General features: G+C 39.2%; 1 protein-coding gene across 1 annotated transcript in view; it reads right to left on the reverse strand.

Annotated features, from left to right (window-relative positions):
* Positions 1-772: 772 nt before the first annotated feature.
* LOC124838362 (nuclear pore complex Nup85-like protein) overlaps positions 773-22,035 on the reverse strand; it is a 30,043-nt gene continuing 8,780 nt past the window's right edge. The window contains exons 7-18 of the mRNA XM_047313954.2: positions 14,316-14,432; positions 14,027-14,227; positions 13,765-13,875; positions 13,581-13,618; positions 13,282-13,438; positions 12,861-12,962; positions 12,707-12,763; positions 4,749-4,895; positions 4,564-4,634; positions 4,373-4,460; positions 2,311-2,367; positions 773-1,225 (exon numbers count right to left, since the gene is read on the reverse strand). Coding sequence (XP_047169910.1) covers positions 1,031-1,225; positions 2,311-2,367; positions 4,373-4,460; positions 4,564-4,634; positions 4,749-4,895; positions 12,707-12,763; positions 12,861-12,962; positions 13,282-13,438; positions 13,581-13,618; positions 13,765-13,875; positions 14,027-14,227; positions 14,316-14,432 — 1,341 coding nt within the window. The 3' untranslated portion in view covers positions 773-1,030. The remainder of the gene's footprint in view (positions 1,226-2,310; positions 2,368-4,372; positions 4,461-4,563; positions 4,635-4,748; positions 4,896-12,706; positions 12,764-12,860; positions 12,963-13,281; positions 13,439-13,580; positions 13,619-13,764; positions 13,876-14,026; positions 14,228-14,315; positions 14,433-22,035) is intronic.

The raw sequence follows: 22,035 nt of genomic DNA on the forward strand, positions 1-22,035 counted from the left end.
AATTAGCTTGTCTAAAATTCCAACATTGCCTTCACACGCGAAACATATTCAGGTCAAGCTTCACTTCATACATGATTGATAAATCATTATTTTTTTCATTTTCACTTAGCTTTGTGCACCAAATTTAATTAGTGAATTATGCTTAATTGTTCAATATTTTTTCAATTTTACTATTTGAATATAATTTGACCAGTAATTCTTATTTTAATTAATTTGAATTATCTGAACTTAATTATTTTCATTATTATTTTCAAGAAAATTTTAGGAATTGTATTTTGAGATATAAAAAGAGTTATCACCTCATTTGCCCTCATTTATCCACCTCAAATTTATCTATCGAGTTTTTATTTTGTTTTAATGTATTTTAAAACCATATTTTAATTATTAGACTAGATTTAGGTTTTGGACCCATTTTTGAGAAAATTTGGAAAAACCCATGTTAAAGGTAGACCTAGGTTTTAGTGCCCAGCAGCCACCACCCCTACTCTTCCTCTCCATTCTATCATTTCCTCGGGGTTTTCCTTTTCGTTTTATGTACTGAACTCATTTTAATGGCAATTCCATAGTTGATTTCGTTTCTTCACTTGGATTTCTCCATTTTCATTTTTCTCTCCTTGCTTACCGTTACATTTTCGTTTTGGGATCCTCTTCTACTTTCGTTTTCAGGTTTTCACATTACAATTGTGTATTATTTGTGCAAGAAAGATTAATTATATATCTAGTTTTACTATATCCAACACTTATCTTCGTTGGATTGTTATAAAAGGTAAAATTGATCAAACTCTACATGATAAGCTGAGATTTTAATTCTTGCAAATATAAACAAATAGGTTAAAATTCCCGCTAAAATAGTCGCTATAATTCTCCAAATAAAAAATAAGCATACAAGCAAAGCCCGAACTGCCCTATTTCCATACAAATTTACAAGGGACAACCACTGAAAAATAGCAATATACAACCTCTTCCAATTGCCTTGTGTGGTTTGAATGATGTGGATAGTCTTCACTTACTAACATATATAATGGTGAGATTATTCATCAAGTATGGCACGACCAAGATTTGTAGCTAAAGCCAGCCTAATAGAGCTTAGTGCATCAGGGGGTAAGCTAGGCTCAGTATAGTACGGGCGCAGCTTTACCAGAGATAAATCTTGAAGTTTGTTCAGAAGAAGATTGGTCTCGGAGACACCTAAAAGAGGGCAATCCTTCCAATTGAGCAGCTTTAACTGTCCCAAAGAAAACAAACAGTACAGCCATAAGTAAAATATACAGCTGGAACTATTGGGCATTTAAATATACACGAATGCAAAAATATGATGCAAAAATCAAAGATAGAGAATCAATCATAAAACATAGGAAAAGGCGACGAAAAAATTAATTACTAAAATATATGATTGCAAATATAACCTTCCGAATCCTAAGTGCCAAAAACTTAACATATTCAATGCTTTAAATCAACAAAGAAAGAAAGTGTTGAATTATTAATATATATTTAAATGGTGAAGGCGTCAATTAAAATGACTCGTTATCAACGAGGAAATAGGAAATAAGATACTAATGGTAGAAAGATGAATAATATGCATACAATATGCGAAGAGACCACCACACAAGAATGTGCCAAATGGCATTTCTAAAAGGAATATTAATGAGAAGCTTAATGGAAAATGGGTTTGAGGACGAGCACTAATTCAACAGAAACAGCGGTTCAAATTTGGGATAGCATCTTTGTATATGCTAGCTGCACACAATGACCTTTCCCCACAACTTCGCATACCAAGGAGCCCTCTGACTCAGGTACATTCATTTCAGCACAAATATTTCAAAATATCAATTTTATTATTGTCGCAATCATTTCAGCATAATGATTTTCATTGGGTCCACTACATGCATAATGTTAAAGGGGTTAAATAAATTTAGTCCCTCCAAAATTGTCTCATACTAAAATTGCTAGCGCTATAAATTTGCGGTACTTTTTATACAAACATTAAATGAATATGTGAATTTGCTACTCCTCACATTTATTTGGTTACTTTTCCACTGACAGTGGTGGCATACAAATTTTGGTAGTTAATATTTCTTCTACATATCAGAAAATATCTCACAAGGATGGTTGCATGTCAACATTGTGAATTCAAGAACAATAAAAATACAGCTAGGACCAAATTTATATACTTAATGTTTGATATCAAAAAACTTTTGAGGTACCAAGTACGAACTCGTTTTGGAGGTACAAAAAACTATGAAAGGTATCTAAAGAGAGGATACAATTTACATATTAACTCAATATAATGAACAATATAAAATAACTCACTGAGTCATACAGAAGAGGCAGCCAAAAGCGCTGGGGAGTCGATGGATTTTTCATAAGCTGCAGCAAAAGAAAAATCATATCATATTTTGTAGTAATCTTGATAGAATGTATTCAGCTGTTACAGAGATTTGTAAGGAATTAACCGTTAGATAATCTAGGAAATTAGGATGATTGATTCCTAATTATTAGATATTTTAATTATTATTGATTCTGTAAAATAGTATAAAAACATTGTATGGTTTGCATTAGACACAATACATTCAGAACATATACAATTTTATGGTATCGGTAGTTTAAGGTTTCGATCTTGGATCTTTTTTGGATGAATAGTATCCACAGCCACTGTGTCCTTTTGCCCTGTCACCGACCATGATGGTAGACCCAGAAAAGGGGGGAATAGCCAATATGGAGAAGAGAGCTGAAGGTGTGTGGTGTACCTTATGTGGGTGGAAAGAGAAGAGTTGTCCACTTCTGAAGGGACTGACACCCAAGGTCAAACAAGGGCAACAAATGCTTCTGAAGTTCAGAACACCATAGGATAAACAAAACACCCAAATAGCGAAGAAAATGTAGTCCAAGGGTTCAAGACCTGGAACCAAAAATTCAAAACCTTTCTTGGAAAAATATGGCAACAACTCTACGGATAGTTGAAGGGAATAGGAGAAGCATGCTATGTGAGAGTTGGGCAGCAGTAACAGATTGGGAGTGTGAGTGTGAAAATTTTACGTGAGAGTTTGACAGTAGATGGAGGTAACCCTGTGAATCATTCAAATCTGGTTGGATCTTCATTTCATTTTCCTAGAACCAGATTTAGTAATGATATGTGGTTGAAAAAAGTTTCACTTTCACCCACTCTCTAGTTATACTGTTAAATCAAGTTTTGTTGGAAATAATGGAGCAGCAGCTGCCGAGAGTGTTGTTGCTACAAGAGTCGATGAAGTTAGAGATGAGATTTTGAGGATTTCACAAAATTGGGCTAAAAGAATCCAGGAAGAGTAGAAGTCATTGGAGGAGGATTTTCCGGATTCAATATTTATCAAAGTTTATGAATCAATAATAGATTTTTTTAGGGAGGTAATTACTGGGGAAGAGGTAACACCTTATCATGATCGCCTATTCCTTGTTGATGTTTTCCTCCCAAGCAGCTATCCTATTGTACCCCGGAAAGTCCACTACCACTCTGGTAGGCTTCGACTCAAACTAACAAGAAGTCATTAATGGAACAGAAGAAGTCAACAATTCTCTCATATCGTCCACCACCCAAGTCTCCAAACCTGAATTTGCAAACAGTAACCAGTGGGTTCCCTTCATATGATAACACATTGATGAAGATGAGCCATGAGATCAAGCTTCGGGATTCCAACCTTGAGGAGAAGGTTGTTCTGCAACGGAGTGTAATGATAGAATATAATGTGATAGGATATAATGTGTGCAAAATAGAAGGAAACAGATTAGGAATTAGTTGTTAGTTGGTTAGTTGGTTGGGGAGCCTTTATAAGAAGGCAGGGAGGTCTTGTGCCAGGGGTAGCTTTTGGTAAATTCTTTGTATAGATAGGAGTTGTTCCTATGGAGAGAAAGTGTTCCCTTGAGAGTTTTGAACTGTACTTTTGTATTCTTTGATCAGAAGAATCATACAGTCTTGTTTTCCAGTAAACTGTGTGTGAGTGTTGTTTTGAGTGATAGATTGATTTCTTTACAAAAGAAATCTATCGCTACCAAAGTGGATCATTGGTGTCTCAGAAAGGAACCTACAAAGGAGTATGACCAGTGGATTGCTCGATAGTTGAGTGAAGATTCATAAAATGAAAGTAGCTAAGATTTTGGTTCTTAGGACAGTGCTATGATAGGGACTTGGTTATTATGGGTGCATAAGTCTCACATTGAGTAATATATGTATTTAAGTCTTAAAAGCTAGCTTTTGAGCATGGGTTTCTCAAGTGCTTGGGTGCTTATCACAAGGTGTTGCCAACTAGATCAGCTAATAACAAGTGAAAAGACCAGATTGTTCAATCAGCACAAAATTTTACAATAGCAAAAGTAATCACAGAAGTGTGAGCAATACCAGCATCAGGGAGCCTACAGCTTGCCTGGCTATCTCAGTTGATTTTCCAACAGATACCTTCTGAAGGGATTTCTTGAAATCCCTGTACCTGATATTTTTACAATATTTAATGAATGCAAGAACTATGAAAATAATATATAATTAGACAAAGACAAGGAAACAAGAAAATGCATTGAATAGCACACTCATACTTGTGCAAAAATTCAAGACCCCCAGCAGGCTTAGATTCAGAACCCAGTAGTTCAATCATGCCTTCCCATTGCTGTAAAAGAATGGAAAAAATTAGAAATCTAAATAATTATGAAGAAAACAAATTCATTAATAGGAATATATGAAAATCTCAGTAACTTGTTTATTGGAGTATTATGAGAACTACCTTGAAGCTTTCATCAGATATTGACTTTCCAACAGAATCAAACAACTGTTGGGCAATCCTATCAAGACAACTAGAATCTTGGGCTTGTTGTAGCCAGAATACCCCAGCACCCTTATGACCATGCTTCCAGTGGTATACTCCAGCAATCTACATATTTCTTATGCAGATCAGTTCTTGTTGTGAACAGAAGATTATTAGGATAAAATATAGTCTCAACATCTCCATAGTAATTAGGAAAATATATCTTCAAATATTCCGATTCATTTCAGCATATTTTTACTTCCTTCTACAAAGGTTTTGATTACTACTCTTGAAGTATAATGTCTTTATTTTATTATTAATATTTATGTTAGGGTTTTATTAGGGCTTCCAGCCCTTTTCTCTTTCAGAACTACTATCTTCTATACATACAGTAGTAAGTTGTATCAGACTTTCTTAATCAAAACATAAGACTTTTCATTTTCTCTCAACTTCAAGTTGGTATCAAGAGCCAGACCCTTGTGTCTTCTTTGTCTATCGTCAGCGGCATCGTCTCTCTGTCATTTCCGCCGTTCGTTCCGTTGTCCGCCGTCGTCGCCGTTGCCGCAGCCGCCGCCGCCGCTCAACGTCGCTTTCTCCGGCGCAGTCAAGGGTTAGGTGCGCCTTGAGAAGCGCAACCCAACCCTGGTGGTCCCGTCCTCCGAAGCCTCCTCACCAGACGCCACGTGCAACTTCTTTCCGGCCAGTCCGCCACCGCCCAACGTCGTTTTCTCCGACGAAGTCAAGGGTTAGGTGCGCCTTGAGAAGCGCAACCCAATGGTGGTCTTGTCCTCCGAAGCCTCCGCACCAGAGCTTCTTTCTGGCCAGTCTCGACCGCGTGTTCTGCACACGCTGCCTTCCCAGTGCCGGAGTTACACCTCGTCACTATAGATCGTCTCGCCGGGGCTTCTTGAGTGTGTTTTGGTTCCTGTTTCTCTGTTTCGTTGGCTTGGGCTCATACCTAGGGTTTTCTCCCTCACGTTTTTGAAACCTTAAGTCCCATTTCTTCTCACAGTTTTAAAATGGCTTCTTCTACTGGAAGTAATTCGTCTTTATCTGCTACCCCTATCATTACATCTACAAAACTGAATTGGAAAAATTATTTATCATGGTCCTCTGCTGTGGAATTGTGGTTTCTTGGTCAAGGACACCATAATCACCTTGAACAAGATATTTCTATGGTCCCAGATGAAGAAAAATCCAAGTGGCAAAAATTAGACTTTCAATTATGTGTTGTTTTGTGGCAGTCGGTTGAGCAAGAGGTTCTAGATATCTTGAGACCTTATAAGACATGCTCCTCTCTTTAGAAAAGGGCCCAAGATATTTTTGCTAATGATGTACAACGTCTTTTCGATGCAACCCAAAGAGTCTCAAACAAGTCAACCATGATATGGTTTCCCATGTAGCAAAAGCTCGGGCTGCGGTAGAAGAGTTAAAGAACTTCTTTGTAGCTGATTCATTAGAAAATCTCAACAAAAAGCTTGACAAGTTTTACATGGTCCTAATTTTGAAAAGTTTACACTCTGATTTTGATCATTTACGTGATCAAGTTTTAGCTGGTGATCAAATCCCGTCGATGGATGGCTTAGTTACTCGACTCCTTCGGGTACCTTCATTAGTAAAAGATGAGGATTTAAGTGATGCTATTGAAACATCAGCAAGGGTGACACCGCGAGGAAGAGGAGGAGGTAGGAGCAATCGAGGAGGACATGGTGGTCGAAGTGGACGTCCTCAATGCTCATATTGTAAGGGAATGGGTCATACCCAAGATAAATGTTATTCCTTGCATGGCTTTCCAGACAAAGCTTCTCATGTGTCTAAATCTGATAATTCAGAATCTAGAAAAATCTTCTAATCTTGGCCAATCCTCCTCAATGCCAAATGTGTCAACTGTCTGCATCTCTCAATCTGTGAAAGGTCATAGTCCATGGATTCTTGACTCAGGTGCCTCAGATCATATCTTTGGTAACATCCCTTCATTATCTTCCATGTCCTCTTCGAAAACTCCTCATTTCATCACTGTTGCCAATGGATCCAAAGCTGCATCTCAGGGGATTGGCAAAGTTTCCCTATCTCCTTCACTAAAATTGAATTCTGTTTTGTATATTCCTCATTGTCCTTACAATTTAATCTCTTTGAGTCGATTGACTCGTTCCTTAAATTGTTCTGTAACCTTTTCTGCTAATTCCTTTGTTATACAGGAACATGGTACAGGTCGTCTGATTGGAGAAGGACATGAGTCACAAGGACTTTATTTCTTAAAACCTAACTCCTCAGTTTCCTGTTTTGCAACTTCATCCCCAAAACTTTTGCATGATCGATTGGGCCACCCAAGCTTATCTAAGTTGAAGATGATGGTTCCAAGTCTCAAAAACATTCAAGTCTTAGATTGTGAGTCTTGCCAGTTAGGAAAACATGTTAGATCATCCTATCCTAAAAAGTCTAAGACGCGATGTAATTTTGTCTTTTCAACTATTCACTCTGATATTTGGGGACGGTCATGTTACTTCTTTTGGTTTTAATTATTTTGTAACCTTCATTGATGAATTTTCTCGATGTACTTGGGTTTATTTAATGAAAGAGAGATCTAAACTTTTGGCAATATTATATTTGTGTCTTTTTTTAATGAAATTAAGAACCAATTTGGGAAGACAATTAAAATCCTCAGAAGTGATAATGCTAAGGAATACTTTTCTGCAACATTTTCTTCATTCTTATCTTCCTAAGGAATTTTACACCAGTCAACATGTCCTCACACTCCACAACAAAATGGCATTGCAGAGAGAAAGAATAGACATCTCATTGAAACTGCACGCTACCTGATGTTGAATACTAATGTTCCTGTTCATCATTGGGGTGATGCAGTGCTTACTGCCTGTTTTCTGATCAATTGGATGCCTTCTTCCTCTCTTGAGAATAAAGTCCCTCACTTTATCATTTTTCCAAATGACCCTCTTTTCCATGTCTCTCCTCGTATATTTGAGTGTACTTGTTTTATTCATATTGTTTCTCCAGCTCTTGATAAACTCTCTGCAAAAGTTATTAACTGTGTCTTTTTGGGATACTCTCGCCTTCAGAAAGGGTATAAATGTTATTCTCCCTCAACCAAGAGGTATTATATGTCTGCTGATGTCACATTCTTTGAAGATACACCTTTTTTCTTGTCCTCCATGGAGGACCGTTCATTTGTTCAACAAATGTTTCCTCTATCATCATGTGATCCCTTGGTTACTCCTGCTTCTTTACCTCAAACTCAAAATGCAAATGACATTGTTCCTCCACCTCTTCTGACATATCAGCGTCGCACAATCTCAAACTCAGAACACTGAAGATCCTCGAGACTCAGATCCTCCTTCATCAGATTCCCAAACCATGGATCCTTCATCCTTTTCACCCTCTCTTGACTAAGATAATAATTGGCCTATTGCCCTTCGGAAAGGTATTCGCTCTACTCGTAATCCTTATCCTGTTTATAATTTTGAGTTATCATCGTTTGTTTCCTCCATATTTCTCCTTTGTTTCTTCCTTATCTTCCATTAAGGTTCCTAATAATGTTCATGAGGCACTTGTTCATCCTGGATGGCGATAAGCCATGATTGATGAAATACAGGCACTTGAACACAATGGCACTTGGGACCTTGTTCCTCTTCCTCCTAGTAAAAAGCCTGTTGATTGTAGATGGGTCTATGTTATTAAGGTTGGTCCTATTGGAATCGTCTAAAAGCTCGTCTAGTAGCTAAGGGATATACTCAAGTCTATGGCCTCGACTATTGTGATACATTTTCTCCTGTGGCTAAGATCAGTATTGTTCGTATTTTGCTTGCTATGGCTGCCATTTGTCATTGGCCCCTTTACTAGTTGGACATTAAAAATGTCTTTCTTCATGGTGATCTAGAAGAAGAGATATACATGGACCAACCTCCTGGGTTTGTTGCTCAGGGGGAGTCTGGGTTAGTTTGTAAATTACACCGTTCCCTCTATGGCTTGAAGCAATCACCTTGAGCTTGGTTTGGTAAATTTAGTCGGGTTGTGCAGAATTTTGGATTGAAACGATGTGAGGCGGATCATTCAGTATTTTATAGTCACTCTTCTCCTGATAAATGTGTTTATCTTATGCTGTATGTTGATGATATTGTCATTACAGGAAATGACGTCACTAGAATTGCTCAATTAAAGAATCATTTGTTCAACCACTTTCAAACCAAAGATCTGGGTCGGCTAAAATATTTCCTTGGTATTAAAGTGGCACAATCAAAGGAAGGTGTCATCATTTCACAAAGAAAATATGCTCTTGATATTTTGGAGGAAACAGGCCTGACAAATTGCAAGCCCATTGATAGCCCTATGGACTCAAATCAAAAGTTAATGAAAGACCAAGGTGAACTTTTCTCAGACCCAGAGAGATATAGAAGGCTTGTTGGAAAACTCATCTATCTTACCATAACAAGACCTGATCTTTCTTATTAGGTGGGAGTTGAGTCAATTTATGCAAAATCCACATGTTGATCATTGGAATGCAGGGATTCGCATTCTCAGATATGTAAAAGGGAACCCAGGACAGGGATTGTTGTATGAGGACAAGGGAAGCACTCGAGTTGAGGGATATTGTGATGCAGATTGGGCTGATTGTCCAATTGACAGAAGATCTACCACAGGATATTGTGTTTTACTTGGAGGGAACCTTGTATCTTGGAAAACTAAGAAACAAAGTGTTCTTACTCGATGTAGTGCTGAAGCTGAGTATCGATCTATGGCTCTAACTACATGTGAACTTGTTAGGGATTCGAGAAAGAATTCCTAACAAGCTCTCTCTCTCCCAAACACAAACAATCAAGAACTTGTAAAGAAAGAATAGTATGAATGGTATTCACAACAATGAATCAAAAATACACTGTATCGTAGGAGCTTAACCTCCTCCACCTGGTGCTAAGACCGGTCAACACATACAAACTACACAACTCCCCCCTGAAACATTAAAGGGTCCTAATATATAGGCATTTTCCCGCCCCCTCACTTAACTGATTAGCAGTTAAGTGTTCTGTTTCCCTTTTCTCCTTTCCTATACTCTTTAAGTCCTAACATTACTCCCCCCTTGAAGATCAACCTTGTCCTCAAGGTTGGAAACGTGAGATTTGATCTCCTTGCGCCGCTTCATCATCGTGTACTCATATGAATGGAACCCTTTGGCAACTGCCCTCCAATTCAGGTCTGGAGGTTTGGGTGGTGGCAATTCTTCCTCCAATAACTTCCATCCTTCTTGGATTTTATTAGCTTCCAGCATTCTGGTCACCTCATTTCTAGAATTATAAGCCGTGAAGAAATGGTCTTCGATGTCTTTCAAAGCTTCAAAGAGTTCTTTCCCCTCTGCAGGTGCCTCACGAATGGTAAGGCCCTTCTTTTGTTCGCTGGTCCACCTCTTCACCAAGTCTATCCTTCTCTCCCACGCATTGATTCTTCCATCCACCTTCCCCTCCTCATCCTTCATTCTAATGGTATGGCCGTTCGGCCAATTACTGAGAGGTTGTTTGGACTGTAAGACCGTTCGACCTTTGAATCTAATTGTAAGACCGTTCGGCCAATGATTAGGAGACCGTTTTGAGTGTAAAACCGTTCGGCCTTTTACTGTAGCTATAAGACCGTTTGGTTCCTCCCGTCCTCTTCCATTCTGGTCCGGCAGTTCTCTCCCGTGCGGATCCGGCAATCCTCTCACGTTGGCTTCCCGACGTCCTCTCCCGTTCGGTTTTGGCAGTCCTCGACCGTTCAGTTCCAGCAGTTACCTCACGTTCGGTTCCGGTCTTCTAATGTTCGAATCCAACTGTCCTCTACCGTGCGGTTCTCTTCTCCATATCTTTATGCCGTTCAGCTCCTCCCCCCTGCACGCAACCGTTCGTTCTTTAATGACCAATACCGTTCGGTTCCCTGGCAGACCGTTTAGTTCCAGCAGTTCCCTCACGTTCGGTTCCGGTCTTCTTACGTTTGGATCCAACAATCCTCTATCGTGCGGTTCTCTTCTCCATATCTTTATGCCGTTCGGCTCCTCCCCCCTGCATGCAACCGTTCGTTCTTTAATGACCAATACCGTTCGGTTCCCTGGCAGACCGTGCCTATTCCAAGCTGACCCCACACTCTTGGCGGCTCCCGATCAGCCTGGGTGATTGGCCTCAGACCACTCAGCAACTCCCGATCGGCATGGGTTATAGCGATCGGCCTCCGACCGTGTCACCTCACCGCTTGTTCGTCCCCAAGACGACTGGTCTTCTATGGCCTCAAACTGCTCGGCCAATGACTGGTAGACCGTTTTGACTGTACGATCGTTCACGTTCGATGCTGGGAAGTATTCTTCCGCGGTTCCCGACTGCTTACCGGCCGCCACCCTTTCAAAGATGGTACCCCCGTTCCGTTCTCCAAATCGCACCACCACTGCCCCCTTCAGACCTTCCCAAGAACGATTCTTGGCTTTCTCCTTCCAGTTCCAGGCTCTGAACCAATAGCCAGCGCTCCCCTCCATTCTGATGTCAGCTAGGCGCACCTTTTCCTCCTCTACCACACCTTACAACTCGAAGAACGTCTCTGCCTTAGAGACCCACCCCAACGGATCAAACCCTTCAAAAGTGGGTAATCCTACACTTTTTCCCCGGTTAGGTTGGGCGTCTCTTCGGTCTTCATCCAGTTCCTCCTCCAAGCATTCCCTTCTCCTCTGATTCTCGTTAACAGAATGTTGATCTTCATCTACAGACCTTGGACTGCCTTCTAGTCCCTTTTCCTAGGTCCACACCCTTCCTCCAAGAACTCGCAAGAGTTCTCTAGTTTCCTGCCGCATTTCTTGCATTTTTTTTTCCATTCTGCTAGCTCCCTTTTCTGTTCGCTGATTCTCCTTTCCCAAGAATTGTCTCTTCCTTCCATCACGCTCCTTTCCCCAAGAATCCAACACCCCTCTCCAAATGGGAATCCGGCAGGTGGGACCACTTTGTTAGGGATTCGAGAAAGAATTCCTAACAAGCTCTCTCTCTCTCCCAAACACAAACAATCAAGAACCTGTAAAAAAAGAATAGTATGAATGGTATTCACAACAATGAATCAAAAATACATTGTATCGTAGGAGCTTAACCTCCTCCACCTGGTGCTAAGACCGGTCAACACATACAAACTACACAACTCCCCCCTGAAACATTAAAGGGTCCTAATATATAGGCCTTTTCCCGCCCCCTCACTTAACTGATTAGCAGTTAAGTGTTCTGTTTCCCTTTTCTCCTTTCCTATACTCTCTAAGTCCAAACAAAACTTGTGTGGATTAGACAACTCCTTCAAGAGTTGAAATTTTGTGAAAATGAGCGGATGAAGTTGTACTGTGACAATCAAGCCGCTCTTCACATTGCCTCCAATCCAGTGTTTCGTAAAAGAACAAAACACATAGAGATTGATTGTCATTTTATCAGAGAGAAGTTATTGTCAAAGGATCTTGTTACTGAGTTTGTCAACTCTAATGAAGAACTCGCAGACATTCTAACCAAATCTCTAAGGGGGCGTAATATTCAATTTATATGTTCCAAGCTTGGTGCATATGATCTATATGCTCCAGCTTGAGGGGGAGTGTTGAAGTATAATGTCTTTATTTTATTATTAATATTTATGTTAGGGTTTTGTTAGGGGTTTCCCGCCCTTTTATCTTTCAGAACTACTGTCTTCTATAAATACAGTAGTAAGTTGTATCAAACTTTCTTAATCAAAAATACAAGACTTTTCATTTTCTCTCAACTTCAAGTACTACATATACCGACACACAATCAAAAGTTTTGACCGTGTAATTGATGTGATTGTTATCAATAAAATAATTCTTTATTTTCTTACATAGTTCAAGTGTCTAGTGCATATAGTGAAAAGAACGGTGGGGCTGTTTTTTAACACTGAAGCCAAACACACAATCAAGATGCGCAAGTTACCTTCATGATGTTTGAGCTAATATGATCAAGCTCATACAACCGGCATATCTCAATGTTCTACAAGAGTAGCAAGTATATGTCTGTCAGTCAAATGTATATAAACAATATACTTGGGAACAAATAGTAATGAACATTAAGAAGCTAAAACAGTTACCTTAAGCAACACATTATTGTGTTGAATAGATTGCCTATATAATAAATTCTCTAATAAGCCCATTCCTTGCTTCACGCACGATGATAAATATATTGGAGCTATCTGCAGATATGTAAACATTATCCCATAAGAGCACCAAAGAGATTACTTGCTCAAATAACATTATCATATTCATCAAAATCTAATCTCATAAAAAACTTTCATTTCGCAAAGCTTGTTTTGGTCTCTTGGTATTGCTAAATCCTGTTTATTATGAGACATCAGTATCATCCTTACTTCAATCTATCAACCATATATGTCAAAATCCAAGACCTTTATCTATGTGCAACAGCAAATTCTGATGTGAATTAAGACATTCATGATTCATTAGTTTGATTAGTTTCATGTAATTCATGATTCATGCAGAAGTAGCTAAACTTACCTGCCAAGTCAATGCATGTGATGATAGAATTTGAGCATATACAAGCCGGTGTAGTTCCACTATGCTGATTCCCCCCAAGTTATATCGTTGCTCATGCAGAAGAACCTCTGCTTGCTCACTCCCTGCAGTCAACAGTTCTATGGCATGTGCCACCAACCTATTTTATTGATACATAGCACATACACAGTGCCATTATCACCAAACCAAACTACATGAGAAACTATGCATAATTTGTCTGGAGTTTTGATGAAACAATTATTTTGAAAGCAAAATAAGCTAATGAAATGCAAGCATCTTACCAAGGGCCAAATTCTCTGGAACACTCGGCCAAAACAACCTGAGACATACATTGTAAAATGCTCATTCATGTTTAAAATTTAGAAAGAAGAATTTAATTAAATAACAGAATAATGGTGGAAAATATGCAGTAGCAGGCCCAATTTTTTTAAAAACGTGAATGGACAGTAAAAGTCTAATAATCACCTCAGTATTTTCCTCAAGAATTCCGACCATAAGTCCTGCCAACCTATGGGTATTAGATTGTGGTTTTAACTGGATGCATTTCTGGGCCAAACTACACATGCTTTCTATTCCCTGTTAGCAAAAGGAGAAGAGAAGGGGATATACAATGTTATGTTAAGGTCCACTTAATTAACAGGCAATACAAGAAAGGAATCATTTAAGCCAACAGCATGAGCAAAAATACATTTTAAAATTAATAGTTGCATATGTAGATTGAACATACCATTGTAAATGGCCTGATGTATAGAAAATGAGAAATATATAATTCAATCCAATAACATGTAGCCATGCAGAGACTGTCAGTGTTACCCAGCATAATTTGTAGCAAATTTCTCAGGCCCTCAACAGTTTGCTGATTATCACATTGAATCCAGAATGGACTGCAGTCCAGTTTTGTAATTTGAGACCTCCATTTTTCCCAGCTCTATAGAATAGAAATATGCAACAGCATAATCGTGACAAGAAGCAAAATGTAATAGTACATCTTAAAATAAAATGGAATCTGGAAATACCTTGATAAAGTCAGGCTTGGATTTATAGCATTCACCTAATTTTCCAACAGATTCAGGGTGAAAGCGGGGCATTTTGGAAATAAGAGTAGCAACCGTCTCTACAAGTCCATTTTCTAACTGTACAAAAAATTAAGGAGTGAGAAAAAATAATGAAATATAGCAGTTAGAAAATTGATCCACTGATTTATTATTATGAAAAGGGTAAAAGACACAAGATAAATATGAGACACCGTTGACAAAGACTATATACAGACTAGTTACAAGTTAGTTGTAACTGTCTAACAAAATAGTTACATTCATGTAGTCAAAATCAGGACCTAGATCGTAACTCCAGCAAGAGCGGCAATTATGTTACAAGTTAGTTATAACTGATCCATCTTACTCCCTCTCTGATCTCGCTTCACTTAAAACTCACGTTCTTCATAGACTGTAGTGGATTGCCCTTATAAATCGCAACTCCAGCAAGAGCGGCAATTCTTGCAATGCAGTCCCTCCCAACGAGGGAGAAGCTGATAGAGCTCATGGCGGTGCTTCTATCGATGGCGCCACCTCTCTCAGCAGTGACGCCTCTCTTGGCGCCACCTCTATCAACAGTGACTCGCAGCAGCAACTCTGGTAGAGTCAACTTACCTGTTAGTGGTGGCCTCCGTTGGCCTCACTGTTAAACTCTTGGTGAAGGGTGGTGGGAAACAGCTCTAGGGTTTTTCTTAATGGGTTGAAACTGTTTTCTAACCTAATAACTTTAACCCATTTAAGCCCAATTACTTAAAACTGTTACTATACCCAAAGATAACAAAAAGATGGTGCCTCTCAAGAAGCAGCCCTTGTTGCGCCCAGAAAAAAAAAAGTGACTCTGTTAAAACTGTCACACACTGATGAAATAAAAGTGTGACTCCCTCCCTTCTACAAATGAGAAAAACTGCCACAACGTGACTCCCTCTCTTCCCACAAGTGAATCCCCTGCTCTCCTTTCATCAAAATGTGTTTAGACTGCTGCTCTTCCATCCCCAAAATACACAAATTTTCACTTTTTTTTGAGCTATTTAATGATGTACTATTTCATTTTATACATTATGAAGTTCAGTTATAAATTTTGAGTGGCACATAATGATTTTGTTAGAATAATTATATCTATGTATCATCATACTTAAGATTGAAAAGAAATAATTCTTGAGGGCTTGATTGATCCCTCTCACAATCTTCTATTTATAAGAATAAATTGATACACAAATACATGATAAATAGGGTAACCCTAGACACAATATAATCATGATAAATAGGGTAATCCTAGACACAATATAATCATGATAAATAGGGTAACCCTTGACACACTATAATGATGATAAAATAGGATAAATATCCTAACACTCCCCCTCAAGCTGGAGCATACAAATTGTATGTACCAAGCTTGGAACAAATAAACTTAATCCGAGGACCCCTTAATGACTTAGTCAATACATCTGCGAGTTGATCGTTTGACCCAATAAACTCAGTACATATTTCTTTGGTCAACAACTTTTCACGAACAAAATGACAATCAATTTCTATATGTTTAGTCCTCTCGTGAAACACTGGATTTGATGCAATGTGGAGAGCAGCTTGATTGTCGCAATACATCTTCATAGTATGGATGTCACAAAATTTAAGCTCTTGAAGGAATTGTTTCACCCATATAAGTTCACATGTTAATGATGCCATTGCCCTATACTCGGCTTCCGCGGTTGATCGAGCTACTACATTCTGTTTCTTACTTTTCCATGAAATAATGTTTCCTCCCAGAAAAACACAATATCCTGTTGTAGACCGTCTATCAATAGGTGAACCTGCCCAATTTGCATCACAATACCCAGAGACATGAATGCTTCCTTTATCTTCATATAACAATCCTTGCCCGGGAGCCTTCTTTACATACCTTAGAATGCGAATGAGAGCATTCCAATGGTCAACACATGGAGCCTGCATGAACTGACTAACCACTCCAACTGCAAAGGATAAATCTGGCCTTGTAATAGTGAGATAAATCAGTTTGCCAACCAGCCTCCTATACCTCTCTGGATCGGAGAATAATTCACCTTCTTCTGTCCTTAATTTCTGGTTTGGGTCCATGGGACTGTCTACCGGTCTACAATCAATCATGCCTGTTTCTTGTAATATATCAAGAGCATACTTCCTTTGGGAGATTACAACTCCATCTTTTGATTGCGCTACTTCAATGCCTAAAAAGTATTTGAGACTTCCAAGATCCTTGGTTTGAAAATGTCTACACAAGTACTCTTTTAGTTGAGATATTCCAACAGCATCATTTCCTGTAATGACAATATCATCAACATATACTATTAAGTAAACACATTTCCCGAGAGAAGAATGACAATAAAAAACTGAATGGTCTGCTTCACTGCGTTTTAGCCCAAATTTTTGAACAATGGAGCTAAACTTTCCAAACCAAGCACGTGGGGATTGCTTAAGGCCATATAGAGATCGATGCAATTTGCATACCATACCAGACTCCCCCTGAGCAACAAACCCAGGAGGTTGCTCCATATAAACTTCTTCCTCAAGATCACCATGTAGGAAGGCATTCTTGATATCCAATTGATGAAGTGGCCAGTGACGAATGGCTGCCATGGCAAAGAAGAGACGAATAGTAGTCATCTTGGCTACAGGAGAGAAAGTGTCACAATAATCAAGACCATAAACCTGAGTGTAACCTTTGGCAACAAGCCGAGCTTTGAGCCGATCAATTTCACCATCAGGGCCAACTTTAACTGCATACACCCATCGACAACCAACCGCCTTTTTTCCTGGGGGAAGGGGCACCAGCTCCCAAGTATTACTGTGGTCAAGAGCCTGCATTTCTGCAATCATAGCTTGTCGCCATCCAGGATGATCAAGTGCTTCTTTCACATTCTTGGGTATAACAACAGAGGACACTGAGGATAAAAGAGAAAAATAGGAGGGCGACAATCGATGATAGCTTAGAAAATTATAAATGGGATGAGGGTTCCGAGTGGAACGAGTACCTTTTCTGAGGGCAATAGGCCATGCTGAATCATTTGCACCAGGAGGCGTGGGAGGAGGTGACGAGGGAGAAGAATCTGAAGTAGGAGATTCAACATTGTCTTGGGGAGGTGGACTATCCATTGAGGCCCTGTGTGGGATGATCTCAGTATGTGGAGAAACAGGTGTAGAAGGATTGTGATCAAGACTTGGAATGACAGAGACAGTGGAGCTATTTGACTCAGCCATTGGAATAGGAAGGACTTGCTGGAGGATAGAAACATCCTGAACAGATGGAGAGAAGTAAGGAGTCTGTTCAAAGAATGTGACATTGGCAGACATGTAATACTTCTTAGTTTCAGGAGAGTAACACCGATATCCTTTTTGAAGTCGAGAATAGCCTAAGAAGACACATTTGAGAGCGCGAGCGGAGAGTTTGTCTAGACCTGGAGACATGTCATGAACAAAACATACACAGCCAAACACTCGGGGAGATGTATGAAAGAGAGGATCATTAGGAAACAAAATGGAGAAAGGGACTTTATTATCAAGAGAGGAGGAGGGCATCCTATTAATAAGATAACATGAAGTTAAGATGGCATCCCCCCAGTGATGGACAGGAATATGGGCACCAAGCAAAAGGGTACGAGCAGTTTCAACCAAGTGTCTATTTTTTCGTTCTGCTATACCATTTTGTTGTGGTGTATGAGGACAAGTAGACTGATGTAAGATACCATGGGAACTCAAGATGGCAGAAAAGGAGGATGAGAAATACTCTTTTGCATTATCAGTTCTTAATATTTTGATTACTTGACCAAATTGATTCTTGATTTCATTCAAAAAGGATGTAAAGATAACTAACAATTCAGAACGATTTTTCATAAGATAAACCCAAGTACATCTTGAATATTCATCAATAAAGGTAACAAAATATCTAAAACCAAAGGAGGAGATACGACTAGGTCCCCATATATCAGAATGGATGATGGAAAAACTAGAATTACATATTGATTGAGACCTTTTAGGAAAGGAAGATCTAACATGTTTTCCTAATTGACATGACTCACATTCTAAAGTTTGGAGACCACTAAGTTCAGGACACATCTTTTTTAATTTGGACAAATGAGGATGGCCAAGTCGATCATGTAGCACTTTAGGATTAGGAGCAGCAACACAAGACACCCTTGGACGAGATCCAAAATGGTATAATCCGCCAGCTTCATATCCTTCTCCAATCTGTCTCCCCGAACCACGCTCCTGTATAACAAAAGATTTATGATCAAAGGTTATTGAACAATTTAACATTTTAGTCAACTGGCTTAAGGAAATTAAATTAAAAGGACAATTAGGGACAAAAAGGACTGAGTTGAGATTGAGGGAGGGAGACAAAGAAACATGACCGACTCCTTTGGAAGAAGTTTTAGATCCATTTGCAAGGGTTATGAAATGAGGTTTTTCTCGAAAGGAAATAGATGAGAACAAAGAGGTATTACCAGAAATGTGATCAGAAGCACCTGAGTCAATTACCCATGAATTTTGACATTCCATAGATTGAGAAACGCAGGCTGTTGATGTATTGGGAGATTGAGATGGTTGTGCCAAGCTGTTAGACTTTAACCTTAAATACTCTTGATATTCATCCTCAGAAAACATAGAAGTGGAGGTTTCAGTTTTCGAAGTGGAAGTTTCAGTCTTCGAAATATTGGCGGTTTTGGAAGGGAAACCATGTAAGGAGTAGCAATTCTCTTGAGTATGACCCATCCTTTTACAATATGTGCATTGAGTACGTCCCCGACCTCCTCGTCCTCCTCCTCTAGTGCCACGTCCTCCTCTTCCTCGTGTGGCAACCATGACAGATGGTTCCACTAGTTCATGCGCTTCTTGAGTTTGAGATACCGGGACACGCAGAAGGCGAGTGGTCAATGTTTCCATAGAGGGAACCTCATGACTAGTTAGAAGTTGATCTCTGAGATGATCAAAATCGGGATGTAGGGCACGAAGGATCAACACCATGTAAAATTTGTCTAGTTTCTTTTTGATATCCTCTAATGGATCTACTTCCAAAAACATCCTAAGTTCTTCGACAGCAGATTGGGCTTCAGCCATGAAGGACACCATATCATGGTCTGCCATTTTAAGAGATGCAAGCTTGTTCGTAGTGTCATAGAGACGTTGAATATCGTTGGCATAAATGCTTTGGGCTTTCTTCCAAAAGGAGTGACAAGTTTTGAAAGCCCTCAAAGATACAAGAAGTTTGGGTTCCACTGATTGCCATAACAGGGTACACAACTGGAAATCTGCTTGTTTCCACTGATCAGCTTTTTCAGTAGGCACATGGCTTCCATCTCGCTCAAGGTGGTCATAATGCCCTTGGCCAAGGAACCACATTTCAACAGCAGCAGACCATGATAGATAATTTTTTCCATTTAGCTTCTCGGAGGTAATTGATGGACTTCCAGAGAAGGAAAGAGTACTGCCAGACGCCATCTCTGAAGAAGACAAATAGTACTAGCGAGGAACAAAAAAAACCCTAAGGGTTTAGACGAAGGAAACTGTGACAGTGATGGACGACGGTGGCCGGCAACGGCGGGCGGTGAACGGCGGCCGGCGACGGACGACGGTGGCCGGCGGCGACGGTGGCCGGACGGTGGCCGGCGGCGGCGACGGTGACCGGCGGTTGACGGTGGCCGGCGGCGGGCAGCGGCGGGCAGCGGCGGGCGACGAAGAACTATGGCGCCGGACAGATATATATTACGAGACAGAAACCAGAGCGGGATCGACCCGCTCTGATACCAACTTAAGATTGAAAAGAAATAATTCTTGAGGGCTTGATTGATCCCTCTCACAATCTTCTATTTATAAGAATAAATTGATACACAAATACATGATAAATAGGGTAACCCTAGACACAATATAATCATGATAAATAGGGTAATCCTAGACACAATATAATCATGATAAATAGGGTAACCCTTGACACACTATAATGATGATAAAATAGGATAAATATCCTAACAATCATTAAGCCTACTTAGGGTGTAGTGTGTTAGCTTTTATGAGTTGTATCTATAGTAGTACCTAATTCTGCACCTAGGTGTCTGCGGCTGTCCCTTAATCTTCCATGTCCTCTTGTATCGGTTTATTATTATAAATAGAAAATTGTAAGATGGATCAACTAAGTCCTCTAGAAATATACTTTCTTTTTTAATCTCAAGTGATTTTTTGTGTGAAAATAAATTTCATAAAATTTGTTGGATCTTATGATCCATATTACGATATTCCGATTTAGGATTTATATTTTCCTTTACGATCTTGAGTAAGATCTTGATTTTAACTACCTTGGTTACGCTAACCACCAGTCTAACAGAAATCACCGCTACGACAAGAGAAATCATTGCTGTAACATAAAACTGTTATGGCAAAGACAAGTTAAGCTCTCATTAGATGAAAGTCTGAATACCTTAAGTTCTAACATTAGATACTCAGGTTTTGATCATAACAAAGAAGTTTTGGTCTGTTTAATATACTTTATCAAGTGTGCAACAGCAATAGGCAAGTGTACATGGTGATTCCCCCAAGTTTTGAAGTGAAAAATGAAAGAAACAAGGTATGCCTCCTAAAGAAAGCATTGAATGGTCTTAAGCAATCCCCTAGAACATGGTTTGGAAGATTTACAAAAAGCAATGATTTTCTTGGGATACAAACAGAGCAAAAGAGATCATACTCTATTCATAAAGCACTCTTCTACAAGTAAACTCACTCCATTGCTTGTGTATGTGGATGATATGATTATTGCAAGAGATGGTGAAACAGATAAATTGACATTAAAAGAAAAATTGGAAACCCAATTTTAAATGAAAGACCTAGGAAAACTCAAGTATTTTCTTGGAGTAGAGGTTGCTTACTCCAAGAACGGAATTTTCATCTCCCAAAGAAAATATGTATTTGATCTCCTCAAAGAAATAGGAAAGTTAGGATGTAGAACCTCAACCGCTCTTATAGAATAGAATCACATAACTAAAAATGAAGAAAGTGCTCCTGTAGAGAAGGTCCAATATCAGAGATTGGTAGAAAAACTGATTTATCTATCACACACAAGACTAGACATTGCATATGCAGTTAGTGTAGTGAGCCAATTTATGCATGATCCAAGAGAGAGACACATGCAAGCAGTTGACAAAATTCTCTAGTATTTAAAGTCAAGTCCAAGAAAGGGGCTATTATTAAAAAAGGAAGACACATTGACTATGAAAATATATACTGATGTTGATTATGCACGTGCTATTACTGACAAAAAATCTATTTCTGGGTATTGTGTGTTTCTTGGAGATAGTCTAGTAACATGGAGGAGCAAAAAGAAAGACGGAGTATCTTGTTCTAGTGCAAAAGCTGAATTTTGAGCTCTTGCTCAAGGAATGTGTGAAAGACTCTGGATGAAAATCATTTTGGATGACCTTAAAGTCAAGGTGGATAACCATGTGCAATTATATTCTGACAATAAGTTTGCCATGAGCATTGCCCATAATTTAGTACAACATAACAAGACCAAACACATTGAGATTGACAGACATTTCATCACAGATAGTCTACACAGAGGCTTTGTAATTACAACTCATGTTCCTATAGAACTTCAAATATAAGAGATTTTTACAAAAGGGCTCCCTCATGATAGATTTCAAAATATTTTAGGTAAATTGGGAATGATTGATATTCATTTACCAAC

The sequence above is a fragment of the Vigna umbellata genome, chromosome 1 (assembly GCF_029865625.1).
Source record: "Vigna umbellata cultivar VRB3 chromosome 1, Vumbellata_1.0, whole genome shotgun sequence".
Lineage (NCBI taxonomy): Eukaryota > Viridiplantae > Streptophyta > Magnoliopsida > Fabales > Fabaceae > Vigna > Vigna umbellata.